The 19,270-nt window shown below is 33.1% G+C and overlaps 1 protein-coding gene and 1 long non-coding RNA gene across 2 annotated transcripts; one reads left to right on the plus strand and one right to left on the minus strand.

The window, feature by feature from the left end:
- Window positions 1–380: 380 nt before the first annotated feature.
- LOC132050702 (uncharacterized) lies at window positions 381–3,408 on the minus strand. Its single transcript, XR_009413500.1, has 6 exons — window positions 3,170–3,408; window positions 2,998–3,102; window positions 2,649–2,845; window positions 2,446–2,540; window positions 1,236–1,329; window positions 381–433 (listed from the first exon to the last, which is right to left on the minus strand). It is a non-coding gene; the product is annotated as an uncharacterized LOC132050702 (long non-coding RNA).
- A 6,848-nt stretch (window positions 3,409–10,256) lies between these two features.
- LOC132050705 (TOM1-like protein 2) lies at window positions 10,257–18,284 on the plus strand. The gene is made up of 3 exons (XM_059442081.1): window positions 10,257–10,894; window positions 15,043–15,267; window positions 17,635–18,284. The coding sequence occupies exons 1-3, from the start codon at window positions 10,391–10,393 to the stop codon at window positions 18,064–18,066; spliced, it is 1,161 nt and encodes a 386-aa protein (XP_059298064.1). The 5' UTR covers window positions 10,257–10,390; the 3' UTR covers window positions 18,067–18,284.
- Window positions 18,285–19,270: the final 986 nt, after the last annotated feature.

The following is a 19,270-nucleotide window of genomic DNA, read 5'->3' on the forward strand; positions in this document are numbered from 1 at the left end:
AAAAACAAAGTTAGAGAAAATTTTGAAATTAGGAATCCAATGAGTGAATACATTGCTTAAGTAGAACGGGTGATTGTTACCTCGCCAAAAAATATCTAGTTGAAGCTTTAACAATAAAAGATTAAGACTCCATTGTTGTTTAAAACCTATTAAAATATAAAATATTGGTAAAGGTAGGAATGAAGCCTTTTTTAATTGATGCTTTAATTTCATTCAAAGACAGATTTGGCAATGAAAGTAAAAACAATCAAAAGAAAAAAGTAGCAATCGACTCACCACAACGTTCACTCCAGCACAGTATCACAACAACAAATTACTACTCTGCTCAATAATAGCAAAATCTGCACTACGAAACACAGCATAAAATTAGAGGGGAAGTCCCATCTAATTTGCTGACATAAGTGAGCCTGTAGTAGTTGTCTAGTTGCTCTAACTGTCAAAGAAAAGACACAAAAATCAGCAAGCATTTAGAAAATTTGCTTTAGAGTCAAAGTAAAAAGTATGAAGAAAATATTTGAAGGCCACAGGTTAATAGCAGATGACGCATAAAGTAATCCAAACAATAAGAGGCTCCTATGACACAGATGCGTATGAGAAGTTTACGTTATTAGAAAACAACCAATGCCCTGTGAAGTAACACAACTACAAGGAAAAATAGAAGGATCCCTTGGTCATGTTTCCATATTAGTTAGGCACACTTTAGAAGAGAAACTCACGAAGCAATATTTTGACAAATGAGGATTAATCTTGGTCTCTTTTGAAATTAACACACAGTCAAAGATATTGAATAATTCATTTTATTATTCATGGATGATGTATATCAATCTGTTAGCCTTATAATGAATATAAACATGCAAATGAAGAAGATGGTGACAGATATGTTAACTAACAAAATAATGAAGCTAAGTTGGTAGAAATTCTATGATTGACTCTTAACATTCAGCAGATATGGTAGATAATTTGTTAGTAGTTGGCCAATATGATTATGAATGTCCAGTCCATTTGGGACTTATAAATCCTTATTGTTAACCAGATAAAAAAATATGAGTAAGTTAAGAAAATCTGGTTAGGATACCATGTTTGTTTCCAAGTAATGCAAAAAATATGACACTGACAAACTCCTTATAAATAGTGTTGCACCAGGAAAAACTACTATAAATAAATGACTAAGATAATTTGTTATAACATTTTTATGCAGAGACTCATCTTGAAAAAAGTTAAGGAATTTGAGTTACTTTTGTTCTATCTTTCATGTAGTGCCCATTGAAGCATGCAAGTAGAAGTCAAAAAGAAGCTAGTTGTCAGGTCTTCTTTTACCTGCAAATGTTCCTACAAATAAGATAATAAAGGTAAGTTGGAAAAATTATGACTAACTATTAGAATTCAACAAAAACGGCAAAAAACATAAGAGTGCTTGACTAATATGAATGTGAACAGTTCTAATCATTTAGAGCTTGTAATCTTTATTGTTGGCCTAATAAAAGAACCCGAGAAAGTAAACCAAATCAACCAAGGACACCATTTTTATTCCACAATAATGTAAAAACCTGCAACACCTTAATGTAGTGTTGCACAAAAAATTATACCATGGATAAATGAGCAGAATCATTTATTCTAATATCATTATGTACAACCCCATATTACCAACCTAATTCCTCGTTTCAGCAATAGGGAATTTTCCTGATAATGGAACCACTATTGATATTTGGAATCAGAAGAGAACGACGCGTGTTTTCTTTTTCAACACATGACATAATAACAATTTTTCTGATGATATTAGAGAATTGCATGCAAACAATCTTTTCAGTTGGATTCTGAACACTTTGTCATCTTGAATTGGTAGGGACTTTTTTGGAAACATGTCGCAACAACAACAACATACCCAGAATATACAATATTAGTACTAATTAATACAATATATATATATATATATATATACTGAATGATAATGCTTCATATTTCAGATTTCAAACCATATGCTTATACGGATTTGCAACTTCAACCTATTGGAACAATATGTTCACTATCTTTACTTATTAGGTGAAAGAAACATAGTCATAAGACACTAATAATATGTCTTCTTGAGTATATGATGCCAACAAAGTTAAAATTTGTTAAAGGGTGTTTTCACTGAAGCACTATTAATTTATTCTCTTATAATTATGTTCTTTTTCACCCTTTCTCTGTGTATAGTACTTTGAAGTTCAATCATAGGTTAATCAGTCCATTTGAGTTTTCATTTAAAGCTTCGAGTCATGCCACCAATTAGCCTTATCTTATCCAATGTAAGTTCTAGTCCCCTCGCTCCCATAGCCCATGACCCGCACTACAAATGCACACATTGCGAAATAAGATGAAAGATCTATGCTAATCATCACACTGGTTGAACATAAAATCATGTTAAAATCATCATAGAGTACTATCCCACTCATCAATAAGTCATACCTCCCAGAAAATATGTATACCATTATACATGTGAGATCATTTGCACACAATTAAAGCATCTTGCAGTCTTAAAGAGGAAATATGATGAAATAAACCTGCAATTGCAGAAAATTCAAAAGAATATTTCCATTAGACCTATAACCAAAATGAATACTGGGATAGTCAAATTGAAATTACCAGGCCCTAATAGCGATATAAAATACCTGAATACTTCTACCAAACATGGATGGAGACATGCATTTACCAAGTTCTCTGTGAAATCCCTGAATAACTGACCATCGATCTCGTAGTTCTTGGTCTATGAAAATGCATTGTTAGGTGCTCCATTTTATCATCTTTCTTCATTAAAACGCCCAGGTTGAGCTCTTTCAATACACCCCTGTCCAATATTACTCTTCTCCTAAAAAAATATTGCAAATTCTCTTTTCAGTCATTAAATATAGTAGATCTGGAATAGGTAGAGGCACAATCTTTCCGACTGAAAATAAAGTTAATAAATTTTTGGAATCCAGTGGGTGAATACATTGCTTAGGAAGAACCGACAATTGTTACCTTGTCGAAAAGTTCTAACTGAAGCTTCTGCTTGAAAGATTAAAACCCATTGTATTTATAATCTATTAAAAGCTGGTACAGTTAAGAATTAACGCAACAGTTTCCCTCAAAGATGAATTTGACAATGAAACTTTGAAAGAAAAAAAAAAAAAAAGAGTAGCAATCGGATCACCGATTATTAGTAAATATCTGCAGTACGAAATATATAACATAGAATTGGAGCGATACCTAACTTCCACAAAATATCTGAAGCCCTAGCTAACAGATGCAAGCATAGAGAATAACTCGATGAAAAACAGACCCTAAAATTTTGATTTAAACAAGATCAAAATACATGCATAATTGAGAAAGCAGAGAAAAAACAAAAAGAAAACTCAAAAAGAAGAACAAGAACTCACCTGAGAGAGAAGGAAGAGAGAAGAGAGTGAGAAATTAGGGAAAACAAAATACTGGACTGTACTAAAATCCGGTGTATCCCACAAATGGGTAAAACACGTGTCATGAAAAAAAATAGGAATAAAAGGGTTGAAACTAAATGCCAAAAATGCCCACAAAAAGTGATATTATTTCGAAAGTGCCATTCGTCGTACCATTGAACTTCCACTTATTAATAGTTTATTATATTACTTTACTACTATATATAAGAGACAATCAAAGAGCTTTGGTAGTTCTCACAAAAATTTCTTATAAAATGTCATACTTTTTAATTAATTACTTTTAGGTCCTAATTTTATTTTTTTAAGTGAATTTTTTTTAGAATTTTTTGTTTTTTGTTTTTATGATCTACTTTTCAAAAGCTATCGAACCTCCTACCGTATTTTTCTCTTTTTTTTTGGGTTTCCTATTTTGTGTCCGGTATCAGCATTGGAGCCCGATTAATTCGGATTCGAGTCGCGTAGGGCCCATTTGAGGGAAGTGCTCCCTACCAAGAATTTTTTCATACTTATGCTTCAACCCGAGACCTTGGTTAAGGGTAAAACAGCCTCATCCGTTGCACTTTATTTTCTATGTTACTTTCGTCTATTGATCTATCTATTAACCTAAAATCAGTCATTTCTTCGCTAGATTCTTTCTTCTTGTTGCTCTCCCGTTTTCTCCTTTTTCATTTATTGCTTACTATACATTTTTACATGTAGGCGTTTCATTTACTTAATATTATGACATTTGAAAATTTCTGAAAATTATGTTACTTACATGTAGGCATTTCTTTTACTTTATATTTATAGTTTAATGATCTCATATGCGTTTAAAAAGGTCTTTACTAAAATAATTTTAAGATAGTTTTAAAAATTATTAAATGACGACATATAGTGTTTAAAATGAAGACAATGTTATCAGTCAAAATCAGATTATCTTTAAAATCTCTTGTTAACTATAATTAATCTTCATAAACACAAAATAAGTTTGAAGCAAGGCGGAGTTATCGGTTACGGGTTTGGTTAGATTCGGTAGCGCTTTGGTTCAATTTATATATTTGTCTTAACATTTCATCAAATATATATAGATTATTAAACTAAATAACTTTAAATATTAGAATTCAGAACTCATAAACTTCAAATTGTGCTCCGCATCTGATTGAAGTAAATAATTTCATCAAAACAAAAATTAAAATATTAAAGGAGTGAAATGAAAGTTTGTTTTTATATATTGAAAATATACTTATTGTAATTTAACTATTACTATTATATTTCTTTAATTAAAATAGCTATTTTTATATTTTGAGTTTGGGCCGGGCTTAGCATGGGCCTCGTGAAACTAGTAGATATGGATAGATATAGATTTAACAAATTATATTTTTGTGTGCTTATTCCGAATTACGCAATGGAAAAAAGTAAACCTGTTAACCGATTTGAACCGGACCTGACCGGACCGGTAACCGGTTAACAAACCGGCTAGTAACGGGTTCCGGTTTACCTGTTAAAAATCGAAATCGGAACCGGTCCGGTTCAAACACGTCCAAAACCTCTTCTTTTTTTTTGTTTTTTGTATAGTATATATATTATAGTATTTATTAGTATATTATAGGTATATTTACATATCTTATATAAGTTTATAAATAAAGTTTATATATTTATCGACTAACAAAGCACGAAGAAACCAAAGACATAAAGATATACGTGTGTTTGTATATATATATATATATATATATATATATATATATATATATATATATATATATATATATATATATATATATATATATATATATATATATATATATATGTATACATATACTTATAACTTATATATTATAACTTAAGTTATTTATAGCTTAATTTTTTTCTAAGTTTATAAATTCATATATATATATATATATATATATATATATATATATATTAAGTATATATGCTTAAGTATATATTACATATACCTAAAATATAGTAAGAATATATTATATATATCAATATACTTAGGTTATATAACTTACATATATATATATGTTTAACTTATAACTATATATAGTATACATATAACTTAAACACACACACACACACACACACACACACACACACACACACACACACATATATATATATATATATATATATATATGTTTAAGTTATATGTATACTATATATTATAAGTATATTCTTAGTATATTTTAGTTATTTTTCAAGTATATAACTTTCTAGTTTTTAATTTAAGTAGATGTATATTATAAGTATATTCTTAGTATATTTTAGGTATATTCCTAACTTAATATAAGTAAAAATATGAACACAAGTAAATAGAAGAAAGCTTAATGAGCCATATATTTTATTCATTCTTGGATAACATTTATTTGCAAGTTGTAATTTTTTTTAACTTGCAAATAATACATGAGTTGCAAAAAAATAGTAGAATAATAAAATCACCAATTCTCAATTATTTGGTTAATTTCCCCCATGTTATATTCGGCCATGGAGATATCTTAAAAGTCTTCCATTTGGTCCGGTCCACTTGCTATCAAATCTTCAATCTCTTCCTCTTCGCCTTCCTCCGCTTTCTAAGTTTTGGTTGCGTCCTCCGATCTAATCCAATCGCGAATGCACACTAGTACTTGCAAATTAAAGTTCTGATAACAAGTGTCTATAGTCTCCAATTTGTTGTCTTCCTTGGCTAAATGCACTCTCCGAAGCCACGGTTGATACTGAACTCGTAAGGATATCTCGAGCTATTCTACGAGAGTACCGGATGACTTGCCTTGTATTTCTTCCACCATGCTAAGACGTCCAACTCATTTAGTCTCTTGATATCACATTTGGCCGCATCAAATAAAAGTTATATTCATCAAAGTTTGCGCTACAACAAGGAGTTCGTAAATGTAAAACTTTTAAATGCGACAAACCCGACAAGCCCTCTTCTTTTTTTTTTTTTTTTTTGTATAGTATATATATTATAGTATTTATTAGTATATTATAGGTATATTTACATATCTTATATAAGTTTATAAATAAAGTTTATATATTTACTGACTAACAATTAACAAAGAAAAAAGAATAATATGATATATATATATATATATATATATATATATATATATATATATATATATATATATATATATATATATATATATATATATATATATATATATATATATATATATACATATACTTATAACTTATATATTATAACTTAAGTTATTTATAGCTTATAGTTTATAAATTCGTATATACGTATATATATATATATATATATATATATATATATATATATATATATATATTAAGTTATATGCTTAAGTTATATTACATATACCTAAAATATAGTAAGAATATACTTATATATATCAATATACTTAGGTTATATAACTTACATATATATATATGTTTAACTTATAACTATATATATATATATAATAAACACACACACACACACACACACACACACACACACACACACACACACATATATATATATATATATGTTTAAGTTATATGTATACTATATATTATAAGTATATTCTTAGTATATTTTAGTTATTTTTCAAGTATATAACTTTCTAGTTTTTAATTTAAGTAGATGTATATTATAAGTATATTCTTAGTATATTTTAGGTATATTCCTAACTTAATATAAGTAAAAATATGAACACAAGTAAATAGAAGAAAAGCTTAATGAGCCATATATTTTATTCATTCTTGGATAACATTTATTTGCAAGTTGTAATTTTTTTTTAACTTGCAATAATACATGAGTTAAAAAAAAATATAGAATAATAAAATCACCAATTCTCAATTATTTGGTTAATTTCCCCCATGTTATATTCGGCCATGGAGATATTAAAAGTCTTCCATTTGGTCCGGTCCACTTGCTATCAAATCTTCAATCTCTTCCTCTTCGCCTTCCTCCGCTTCTAAGTTTTGGTTGCGTCGCTCCGATCTAATCCAATCGCGAATGCACACTAGTACTTGCAAGCTAAAGCCGGATAATGAGTGTCTATAGTCTCCAATTTGTTGTCTTCCTTGGCTAAATGCACTCTCCGAAGCCACGGTTGATACTTGAACTGTAAGGATATCTCGAGCTATTCTTGAGAGTACTGGATGACTTGCCTTGTATTTCTTCCACCATGCTAAGACGTCCAACTCATTTAGTCTCTTGATATCCACATTTGGCTGCATCAAATAAAAGTTATATTCATCAAAGTTTGCACTACAACAAGGAGTTGGCTGTAAATGTAAAACTTTTAAATGCGACAAACCCGACAAGCCCTTTTGCTACTTTGAGAAGTAGTAGGGCGTGGAAAAGCGGGTGTAACATGTTCTTCCAATTTAGAATAATGAGTAAAAACTTTTCTAAACTCGTCATCAATAGCGAATTCGGCTTCAACTAAAGATGATTGAACTCCCGCTTCAATTTCTAAAAATGTATAAATTTGACCAACCAATGCTTTAGTATAAGACACTTTTAAACAAGGATTTAAAAGATAACCCAATATAAATCAAGTTGGGATGGGAAAAAAATACTTCTTAAATTTTGTTGTCATATCAAAAATAGCCGCTTGATAACCAGGTTTATATTTATACTCTTGTAAAATTCTAGCTATTTTCGCTAAGTAGGCTAAAATTTCGGTTACCGTGGGATAGAATTGTTTAGAAAAAGCAAGAGTTGCATTATAAATTTTTTTTAAGAGTTCAACACATTCCTTAATATCTTCCCAATGCGTAAAATTTAACCAATCATCATTATTAATATTATATTTGTTGTGAACTTGTTATATTGGAATTCTATACTCATATGCTTGTTGTAGCATAATGTAAGTGTAGTTTCACCTAGTCTCAATTTCTACTTGAATTTTTCTAGGTCTAAGGTTATTTTCCACACAAGCATTCTTAAAATCTCTAAGTCTTCCCCTATTAGCATTACAAAAAAAGAAACGCAACCGCATCTCTAACTTTTTGAATAGAATCGTCAAAACACACAAGATCATCTTTAACAATTAAGTTTAAAATGTGACAACTTACATCTCACATGAAAAATATTTTTTAGCGGAGGGTTTAATTCTCTTTTTAAAAGACCAATCGCCTTTGTATTATTAGAAGCATTATCTAAAGCAATACAAAGTGTTTTTCTATAAATGTTAAAAAATCTCATAATAGTAGACATTGAATCCGCTAAAATTTTTTCATTGTGACGACCTTTTCCTTCATCATATAAAAAAGATATAATTCTTTTTTGCATAACCCAATTGTCATTAACCCAATGACATGCAATAGCAAAAAAATCTAACTTGTTAAGACTAAGACCCAAATCAGCGGTAAGAGAAACATTACAATTTAAAGAATTAAATACATGGCGCAAATAAAATCTATATTTTTTATACAAATCTATAACACCTGCTCTACAGTACTTTTAGGAATACGCTCAAATAATAGATTATAACAACGTTGAATGTAAGTAACAAACCCCAAACCCAAAGGAAAGGAAAATCGTAAACAATCGTAAGCTACCATTTTAGCTATTTCTACACGCTCTTTTTTCTTGTCATACTTAAAAGTTTTATCGGTTCGTGGGTCTATCGTCATTTGAATACCCCCACATTTGAACCCGTTTGCGTTCTCCCCAAACATCCATATGTTTCTTTCTCATATGACTATTTAGTGTACCCGTTCCACCATCCTTACTAGTTTCTTGCCTAAAAGCAAATACTTGTCCACATAGGGTACATTTAGCTGTTTGGCTTTCCCTATCCTTAGTCATAAATTTTTAAATTTTAACGGTTGACTTACGAGTTCTAGGCGATTTGTCTTGTGTATGTAATTGTGCAGGACATGTATCTCCTATGAGATTTTCGGGGGCTTGTATTTCATCATCATCATCATCATCAATTTCATTAAAAGTGTCGGTATAATATTGTTGCATTACCTCATGACCTAAAAGTGGATTATTTCCACCAACATCAATACCTAAATTAGGCGTTTTTTTCCACAAATATTTTCTCATTAAGCCCACCCCTAACAATACCACTACTACCGACACCACGTCTAAATCTCTTCACCATTATTAAATAGAATTAATTTAAATCACACTCAAATAAATCACAAGAAAATAAATTGCAACAAATTAAATTGCATAAATTAAATTGCGAAAAATAAAGATAGAGTTGGAACGAAGGTACCAAATTGTCGGACTACTTTCCAACAAAGTGAAGGCGGCTAGAATTGCAAATCCACCAAAGCTACTTCGGATTGTTGTAAAATCACCAACTCCACCAACAATATTATAATTGTTAAAATTAATAATTGAAACTATAATAAGACTTTATAATATTTATTTGAGAGAAATTTAAAGTGGCTAATTGTTGCAAAGTAACTATAATTGAGAGATTGAAATTTGAGAGAAAGAGAGAAGAGTGAATTGGTGTGGATTAAAATGAAAATGGAGAGGGGTTTATATAGGGTGGGGGTTAAAAAAAAAATGTTTAGGGGGGGGGTTGGGGGGGGCAAAAAATGGGTTGGAACCGTTTAACAACGGGCCATTTTTGCAAATGGACCGCTGTCTCCAACGGTCCAAATTAGCAGAACCAATAGCTACAATTAATTTTTTTTTTTTAAATCGACTGTTTTACCTTATGAACTGTCCGGTTTCGCTTTTACGGTTTAATCGATTATTCCATTCCAAAAAATCTAAATCGGACAAGTATGTAATAAACGACAATCGAACCGATTAATCCTGCTCAACCGGCTTCGTTTACTTTTACCGTCCGTTCTGGGTTTGAACCGTTAACCCGAACCGGTTGACGGGTTTAGAGAAAAGTAAAAACATACTGTACTTTTATACGACTACAAATACAAATGTCGTAACAAAAGAATGTGTCGGTAACCTTAAAATCCCCAAATTGTCAAACCCCCCAATCATCACACAAAAACCAAGCAACCTTTCTCCAATTTCTCAGCTAAATCAAGAAACCATGGACAAATTAGACAAGCTAAAAATGGCGTCATCATCACTAGGTGAACGATTAAAAACAGGATCAGCCCAAATGAGCAGAATGGTAAGTGCAAAAATGAAAGAAATCTTGCAAGGTCCAACACCTGAATCAAAAATGGTGGATGAAGCAACATTAGAAACAATGGAACAACCAAACTGGAGTTTAAACCTACGAATTTGTGCTATGATTAACAGTGAAGAGTTTAATGGTACAGAAGTTGTTAAAGCAATTAAGAAGAAATTGGTTTTATCCAAGAGTGCTGTGACACAAAGGTTGAGTCTTGATTTGCTTGAGACATGTAGTTCTAATTGTGAGAAAGTGTTTTCTGAAATTGCTTCTGAGAAAGTGTTGGATGATATGGTTAAAATGATTGATGACCCGAAAAGTGATAGTGGGAATAGAGTTAAAGCTATGGAGCTTATTACTGCTTGGGGTGAATCTGAGGAACTTAGTTACTTGCCTGTGTTTCGTCAAACTTACATGGTAAGACTCTAGTCTGTTTTTCAGAGAACATGGGGTTTTTCTTTAAATGCAAGAATGTTTTTTAAGTAAACTTGTGCTATTAAGGGGTCGTTTGGTATGCAGGTATTAGTAATACATGGATTAGATATGAGAGAATCTGTGTATTGTTTTATACAAGTATTAGTTATGCAGGGTTTAGTTATTCATGTATTAGTTATTCCATCTTCTAGTCTTATTACTGCATGGGGTGAGTCTGAGGACCAAAATTACTTGCCTGTTTTGTTTAAAGAATTAATGGTCAAAAACACACCTGAACTATCACTTTTTTCGCGAGTTTCACACCTCAACTACCAGCTGGTTCCTTTTCCTACCTGAACTATCATCATTTGTGTGTCAAAACTCACCTCGAAGGTGATTGGGCCAACTATCCTGTGTTCCCTTTTCCTACCTCCCTTTTCCTACCTGAAACTTGCGAAAAAATGATAGTTGTGTGTTTTTTAACCATTATCTCTTGTTTAGATGCAAGAATGTTTTCTTAAGTAAAATTTTCTCTTAACCGTGGTTGATTAATGTGTGCTATTAATATAATTTGTGACTCATAAAGGTTAAATTACTTGGATAAGTTTTATCTTTCTTTCTTTTGTGTACCTTTGTGTATGTACCCTATCGTTTTCATGCCAGTGGAAAGGGCAAGTATTATTTGTGGATCATGTTTTTTTCCCTCTTATTTTATGATGCTTGTTTAGTATGTTTGAAATGTCTTGTAGCAGCACTTGTGAACATTCAAATAAATCAATTGAGCATCAGTTCCAACAAAGTTAGAGTTGGCTATATGATTTCTTTGTAACATTTCTCCCTGTTTGGGTCCAAATCATTTCAATACTAGTTTGCTATAATTAATCCCCTTTAAGGCAAATTAGGGATTTTTTAAAACTAGAGGTACAGGTATGTGCTTTTTTTGATCAGGTAAGTATTTTATTAACAAACGGGGAAGTCCCCATATACAAGCCGTATACGAAAAGAAGAGAATCTACACCAAAATATGATTCTCAACAAAAGATATCCAATCCTTGATACAAATAGGGACCTCATAAGTACACCAAAAGGAAACTACACACTTCTTTGCAACTTTACAAAATCTTGCTCCACCCATTCAAATGCCCTCCTATTTCTCTCTTTCCAAATGACCCACATGATTGCTTAATGGGTGATACTCTATGCTCTTCTCTGCCCCCTTCTCTGATTCCATCTATGCATAGCCTCTTTCACTGTGCCCGGCATCACCCATTGCGTCCTAAACAAATTTAGGTCCTCTCTCCATGAATGACTAGCCACCTTGCAATGTAATAAAAAATGATCAACATTTTCGGCTGTACTTTTACCCATAAAGCACCAACTGACATGAGTAATCCTCCTCTTCCTCAGATTTTCCGCTGTCAAAATCGCACCTCTAGCTACCAACCATACGAAGAAGCACACCTTCCTCGGTGCTCTAGGGATCCAAATAGAGTCATGGGGGAAATACACTCCTCTCTCACTAGTAACCTCTTATAGTACGAACTAACTGAAAATAATCCATCTCCACTCTCCTGCCATTTCCACACGTCCGAAGGAATGTTAGGCGAGGCTAGCCCATACAAAAGCTCAATTAGATTGTGATATTACAAAAGCTCAATTAGATTGTGATATTCTCTCATCTCCCAATCTTGCAGGTTCCTTCTAATCTTAAATCCCAGTAAATATTCCCCTCATGAGACCCGCACATTTGTTGGACTGTCATCTCTCTGACTGGAGACCCGATATATGTTACGGAAGGCTCCCCTCAACTCGTTCTCCCCACACCACTTATGTGCCCAAAAACTGATCCTGCTTCCGTCGCCAACCTTAAAGGAAATATTTCCACAAAAATCTTCCCATCCCTTCATCACACTCCTCCACAAACCACACCCAAACGGAGTTGTAATGTTTCTAGTCCTCCATCCCCCTTCCATAACCCCATACTTATCAGCTACCACCCCCTCCAAAAACATTCTCCTCCACCCCAAATCTCCATATCCATTTCCCTAACAGATCTTTGTTGAACACCTTGAGGTCTTTCACACCAAGTCCTCCCCACTCCTTTGGAGAGGTGACAACTTTCCGATTCACAAGATGATGCTTCCTCATGCCTTCTGCTGAGTCCCATAAAAAATTACGCTGAAGACTTCCCAATTTTACTGTCACTTTGCCAGGGGCCTGCAAGAGGGACATGAAATACGTAGAATACGTAGGCATGTTTTAAACATTTGCTTAATATGTTTATATCGGCCTTACATAGGGGGGTTCATTTGGGCTGAGTTTAGCACCAGATGCAAAAGAGATAGTGGTGAAATTTATATGGTAGGACTGTGCAAATATTAATGGACTAGAAAATGGGCATCTGAAGGCAATATTTCAAGCTGGCTTTTTGCTTGTGCAACTAAAGAATTCTGTTATTGTTTCATTTATTTACCTTGGTTAAATTTTTTTCTGAGGTGGGAAGGGGGAAGACGCGGGACAGAAGGTGTTGTTTAGGGATAAAAATAGCAAGTCCTTGGAAATGTTTTGTCGTACTCCAGCAAGATAGGTAGCAAGTCCTTGGAAATGTTTTGTCGTACTCCAGCAAGATAGGTGAATCTGGAGTATTCTCTCTCTTCCATTAATCTTTATTATTGTGGATGGGGTGAGGTTGATAATGATCGAAAGGGTGAAAAGTCTGTTTCCTCTATTTCATGTAGATGTCAGGGACTGGACGACATGTTAGTTAACAGTGGAGAACGTATGGTCGTAACGACGTCTCCGCAAAGGCTAAGGAGCATGAATGTTGTGATTGTTGATTATGCTCATTGTAGATGCTATCAAAATTCTCGTATCACATTGTCTTGTTTATTGCTTGATTCTTTTGAATGGTGGAAGGGGTGCTTACATATCTTTATATGCATGTTCTTGGATTTATCTTTCTGATTGACTAATCATGCTAAAGGGAATAACTTATCCAAAACAAAGAAAGAAAGCTAAATGGAGTTTGTCAGAAAATATTCAGTTTTTGAGATTTGCCTTTTTCTTTGACGTGTTTGCAGTGAGGCCTACTCATTTCCCTTTTACTGTTCACCTGATGAAAGCAGTCCTGTGTGGTGGAATGGATTGGACCTTTGGAGGAGGGGGCCCCAATGATAGGATTCCTAAAGGGGAAATTCTAGGGAATCACAAACATAAGTAGAAACGCGGAATTAAAGATAGAAGAAATTGGGGATGAGAAGAGAAGATAAAAGCAAGACCCAAATTAGAATGAACAGAAAGACAAACTTGGAAATAAGTTTCCAAATCCTCCTTTCCAACTCTAACAATTTGAACCTATACTAATTGAAATCAAGGCAAGAGAAATTTAATTGACATCCACAAATGAACAACTCTTCATGAATTTCAAGGACAAGGGTTCATTAATAACAATGTAATTACACTCCATCAACTAAGTCTAAAACTAGGGCTAGTAAGCCAAACAAACTATGATAATCATATCAACTCTCAATTCATCATAAACTAAGTAATAAAAATGACCAAGTATGGTATTTATACTATCAAGCTGAAGAAGACTAAACTAGTTATTACAAAAATATCCTTAATGACGTAAGGGCCTTGTTTGGTCTTCTTCATGGATGATGGCTTGGCTTTAAAGAATAGCCTCTTGTCATAAATAGCCGCCTTCCGGCCTTTAACTAGCCAAGCTTGCAATTGTAGCCACACGCAAGCTTTGGGCCTTGGGCTCTTGATCTCTTGAGCTCTTCTTCCATAGCTTGAAGGCTCTCCAATGTCTATCTTCAAGTGCTTCCATTGCTTCATTCTCCGTGACCATGGCTTCTAAAGCTTGAAAGTCCTTGTCTCGGCTTCTAGTACGATTCCTTGGAGAAGTTTGAGCAATTGACCCCCCTTGATATCGTATCAGTGGGGCTGCACATGGTAGACCATTTAGGTGCGTCTTATGTCAATGTATGCTAACTTCTAACACCAGACTAGATGGACTTTGATGCTTGATGGTAAACTAGCAAGTGATCTACGAATGGATCATGCTTTAATTTATATTTTGCATATTGCATGCTTTGTTTATTTAAAGGATAAAGGCGCTTAACTTTCTTTCATTTTGATTTTGATAGAACTTGAAGAGGCAATATCCCCTGGACTCGCATATGAATGAGCAGCTACTCTCACCACCTGAAAGCTACCCTATTCCTGATACAGGGTCACGGAATCATGAGCATACCACTTACATTGGTGATGAACCCATTGAAGGGAAGAAGGAATATCTTGTAGTAACACGGAACAGTCTCGAGATCCTTTCCAGCATATTGAATTCTGAAGTTGAACCAAAGCCCATCAAGGTTACTCTCTTATCTCCTTCATTTTGGTGGCAATACTTCACTAAGTTGTAGATTCATTTCAGTGTCATCCTCTGCCCTTCGTTTATTCCACTTCTTCTATTTCAGTTATTCTGACACTATTAGTTTTATTACAATAATCTTGCTTTGATTACCGCTGTTAAAATTTTCAATCATCTTTTATCTTTTACTATATAGTAGGAGGAGTTAGGTCTCTTAGGTTTTAGCTCGTCCACCTATGAAATTCCTGCCGAACCAAGTTGAAAATTGAAGAAACTCTTGTCATAGTAACTTAACATGAGGGCTACATCTACTTGTCAAAAAAAAAAAATAAAAAAAATAAATTAGGGCTACATCTTAACCTTCTGAACTACCATGTTCTTGAATTTGCTGCATGCTATTCTAAAACAATTGAAGTTACAACTTTTTTTTTTTTTTTTGACAATGATGACATTATTGAAGTTACAACTTTAAATCAAGTTAGCTTCCTATGAGCAAGAAGTTTGTTCAACGCTGGTTTAATAAAGAACCAATGGTTTTTTTTTCTTGATAAAGTCAACAAATTTTCAATAATAAACAATAAAAAAGTATGTAGTAGATATGTATATGACTCTTTTTGAATTTACTGCGTGAATTTTGAATAAAATGAAGTTACAACTCTAAAGCAAGTTAACTTCCAATTAGCAACACCTTTATTCATTGCTGGTTCGGTGGTTCCTATAGGAACCAATGGGGTATCTTTTTCCTTTTTGGGTGAGAAGTTAACAGATTTCATTATTGAAAACCAAGTCAGTGTAGAAAAGTAGTACAAGATGTGTATATGGTCTACTTGATTCTAATCAACATCACTACTGAGTCGTGTTGCCCTCAAATGCACATGCAAGTATACGCGATCAACAAGTAATAAAGGAGGAATTAAGTGTCGTTTCTATGATGACTTTTAATTAACTTTTTACTAAATTTACCTAATTCTTATTATCTAATCAAGAAAATTAGAATGTAATTTGTTGATTGTTTCAAAACTAAGAATTTTAAATAATGATGAATTAAATAAATGAATACTTGAAGGTTGATAACTATAATGAATGAATGCTTCTAGTTATGGTATTCACTTGCCAATCCTGCTAAAGTCTTCAAATTAATCTTTAATGTTTCTGGGTTATTAGCCTACAAGATTAATTTTACTCATAGGGTGGGTTTGGTTATCAAGGAAAATGTTTTCCTCCATACCAAACTCACCCATAGAAATCTTCCGTTTTCTACTATGTCTTTTCAAGTTATTCCAAATCCTATATTTCTATGGGGTAGAGATAAAAATAATGCATCAATTATCTTGCGTAACAAATGGATGAGCGAGGTAAATAGGTATATTCTATCCTTATTTTCAGATCACTTTCCTAATACCTAGGGCTATGAACTTGTCATATTGAATCTGTATGCAATCAAAAATCTCTTTTTCAAGTTCAAATTAAGATTCTTAGATAGAGTTTAGTTGGTGATCAAGCTATCAGATAATTACGCTAAAGATTGAAGAAAAACCCGAATAGATTAACTAATTCATCAAAACAATATCAACTTCAGTGTTTATGCCAAGATACCATAACCGTAGAAATAAGGAAATTAGTCAAGCATGGCCATAATGGTCTCACAAATCATCCAAAACAACATAGAAATCAAGAGATGAAAGGAAATAGAGAGGATTCTATAACCAATTCCAAGCTCCAACTTGTCTCCTTGCTTCTTCTCCTCCCTACGTTTTGGCGTTCCTCCAAGGGTAGAAGCTCATTAAAAATGGGTTAGGAAGCTTTTAGGTTGGGTAAAATTTCCGTTTGGATCAAAATACTCCTCAGAATTTCTGCCCAAAATTTAACCTTTGTGCTATATTCTGTGCTTTTCTGCTGAACTGTGCTCTTGCATTTCTCTTCCAGGCTCAGGAAAGTTACACACTCCACTATTCTTGGATAGCACAGCTTCTTGGTTTTCCAATTTTTGCTTCTTTTCAGTGATGCTCCTATTCAGTTCTTTAGCTTTCTAAACAAACAAAAATAAATACTTAGGCTTAGTCGGGCATATTACTACTAAGAACACCCAAAGGACGATAAAAGTAAGGGTCAATTGATACTAAACGAATAGGATATATATGCTCAACATCAAGTTGATCAAGCCATGTTGCTAAATTTTCACAGAAGTTCTGTTGTTAAAACTTTCATTTTGCATGTGATTTGACATAGTTTATGTTCCATTGAAGAAATTGAAATTCCTCTGCTCCCCCTCTCTGTATTGTCTTTATCAAAAAATTTTGGGGGGGCCTTCTGAGGGGCGGGTGACCTTTCGAGACATGAATGAGCTGATAAATTTGTGTTATTGAAGGATGATCTGGCAGTGAGCATGTTAGAGAACTGCAAGAAGTCTTTGTTAGTTATACAAAGTATTGTGGAATCAACCTCAGGGGATGAGGGGTTGATGTTTGAAGCTTTAAATCTTCATGATGAGCTTCAACAAGTCATTTCCCGGTACGAGGAGATGGAAGCAGCTCTAGATTCGGGAGAAAGGCTGCCTAAAACACCTGAAAATGTAAGTGGTCTGCCCAATACAGCTCTAGAGTCGGGAGAAAGACTGCCTAAAACACCTGAAAATGGAAGTGGCCTGCCTAATGCTGCTGATGCGAGCAAAGTCAATTTAGAGAAGCTGTCTTTAAATGCAAGTGAAAGTCACGCTGTATCTCCTACAAAAGGAGAAAGTGATCAGTTACACCACGAGGTTTTAAAGCCAGGTATCTCAGGGGAAGAGAGGCTTGATTAGAATATGCAAACCAGGTGTGGTACTTTTTCTTGTTTTCCCCTTCTAATATATGTAAGTTAATGTACTTTTGCAGTTTGTTTTAGTAGCGAGTACATGCTTTTGTGTATATGATTACTGGGGCATACTTTCAAACATCAGCTTGTAATAACTGCTAGTTCATGGCATTTCAAGTTTTCATTCCTGAAGTGGTATTTTGTTGATCACTTCTATAAATTATATCTTATTCCTATTTTTCTTAATGATTTGCACCCTAGTCCGCAAAAAAATTAAAATACTCCTTAAATTATACAGGAGGACAAGAAATGCTACGTTACATGTTGGGCAGGAAACAACATTTGGAGTCTCGGAGACTAACATATACAGTAAATCAAGACATCTAGAGGTCCCATAATTCTTGGGCTGCATTTGTTTCATAGATTGATGCTTAATGAATTTTTTTTTCGAATAAAAAGACATACAGTATTAAATACCCAGCAAGCTAATGCAATTCAACTTTGAAGAGGAAACAACTTACTGTAACAATACGAATGTTCTCTATTCTGCTTTTTTTTTTTTTTTTGCTCCCCCCCCGGCCCACTACTTATTAAGCACATTCTGCTGAATTGGTGTTTGTTAAGGTAACATTCCTTTGCACAGCATGGAACCCTTTTGAGCTATAGCAACCGCACCTTGCAGAGAAACAATTTTAACACTTACATTATTCAATTGCATAGGGGTTTATCAATTTACACAAGTTCATAAAAATATGGGCATTGAAGTAGAAAATACAGCAATTGCAAAGGGGGTTCTCTTCAATTGCAAATTTTCAAAATATATTTAAAACTCCTCCAATTTCCAGAATGTTACGAATCACTCCGTTACAATTTATGTGACAGTTTGGATTTCGAGATTCAAACCTGTTTAGTTTGACCGTAAATTCAGACATAGAATCTTTTAAGTTTTTAAAAATAAAATTTACATATTTGGAAACGATGTAAAAAGTAATAAGTCACAATAATTGTCAATTTAAAATATTTAAACGATATATAAAAAAATTGCGGTAAGAAAAATTTGTTTCAATTTCAAAATCCGAAAGGTACTATGTAAATTGGGACGGAGGGACCGAGGGAGTATTTGCTAATTTGATAGTGAAAAGAAACATAATGGATTTTTTTTAAATTATATGATATGACCTTTCCCAATCGTTTAATTTCTATTGTATACT

The sequence above is a fragment of the Lycium ferocissimum genome, chromosome 1 (assembly GCF_029784015.1).
Source record: "Lycium ferocissimum isolate CSIRO_LF1 chromosome 1, AGI_CSIRO_Lferr_CH_V1, whole genome shotgun sequence".
NCBI classification, from domain to species: domain Eukaryota; kingdom Viridiplantae; phylum Streptophyta; class Magnoliopsida; order Solanales; family Solanaceae; genus Lycium; species Lycium ferocissimum.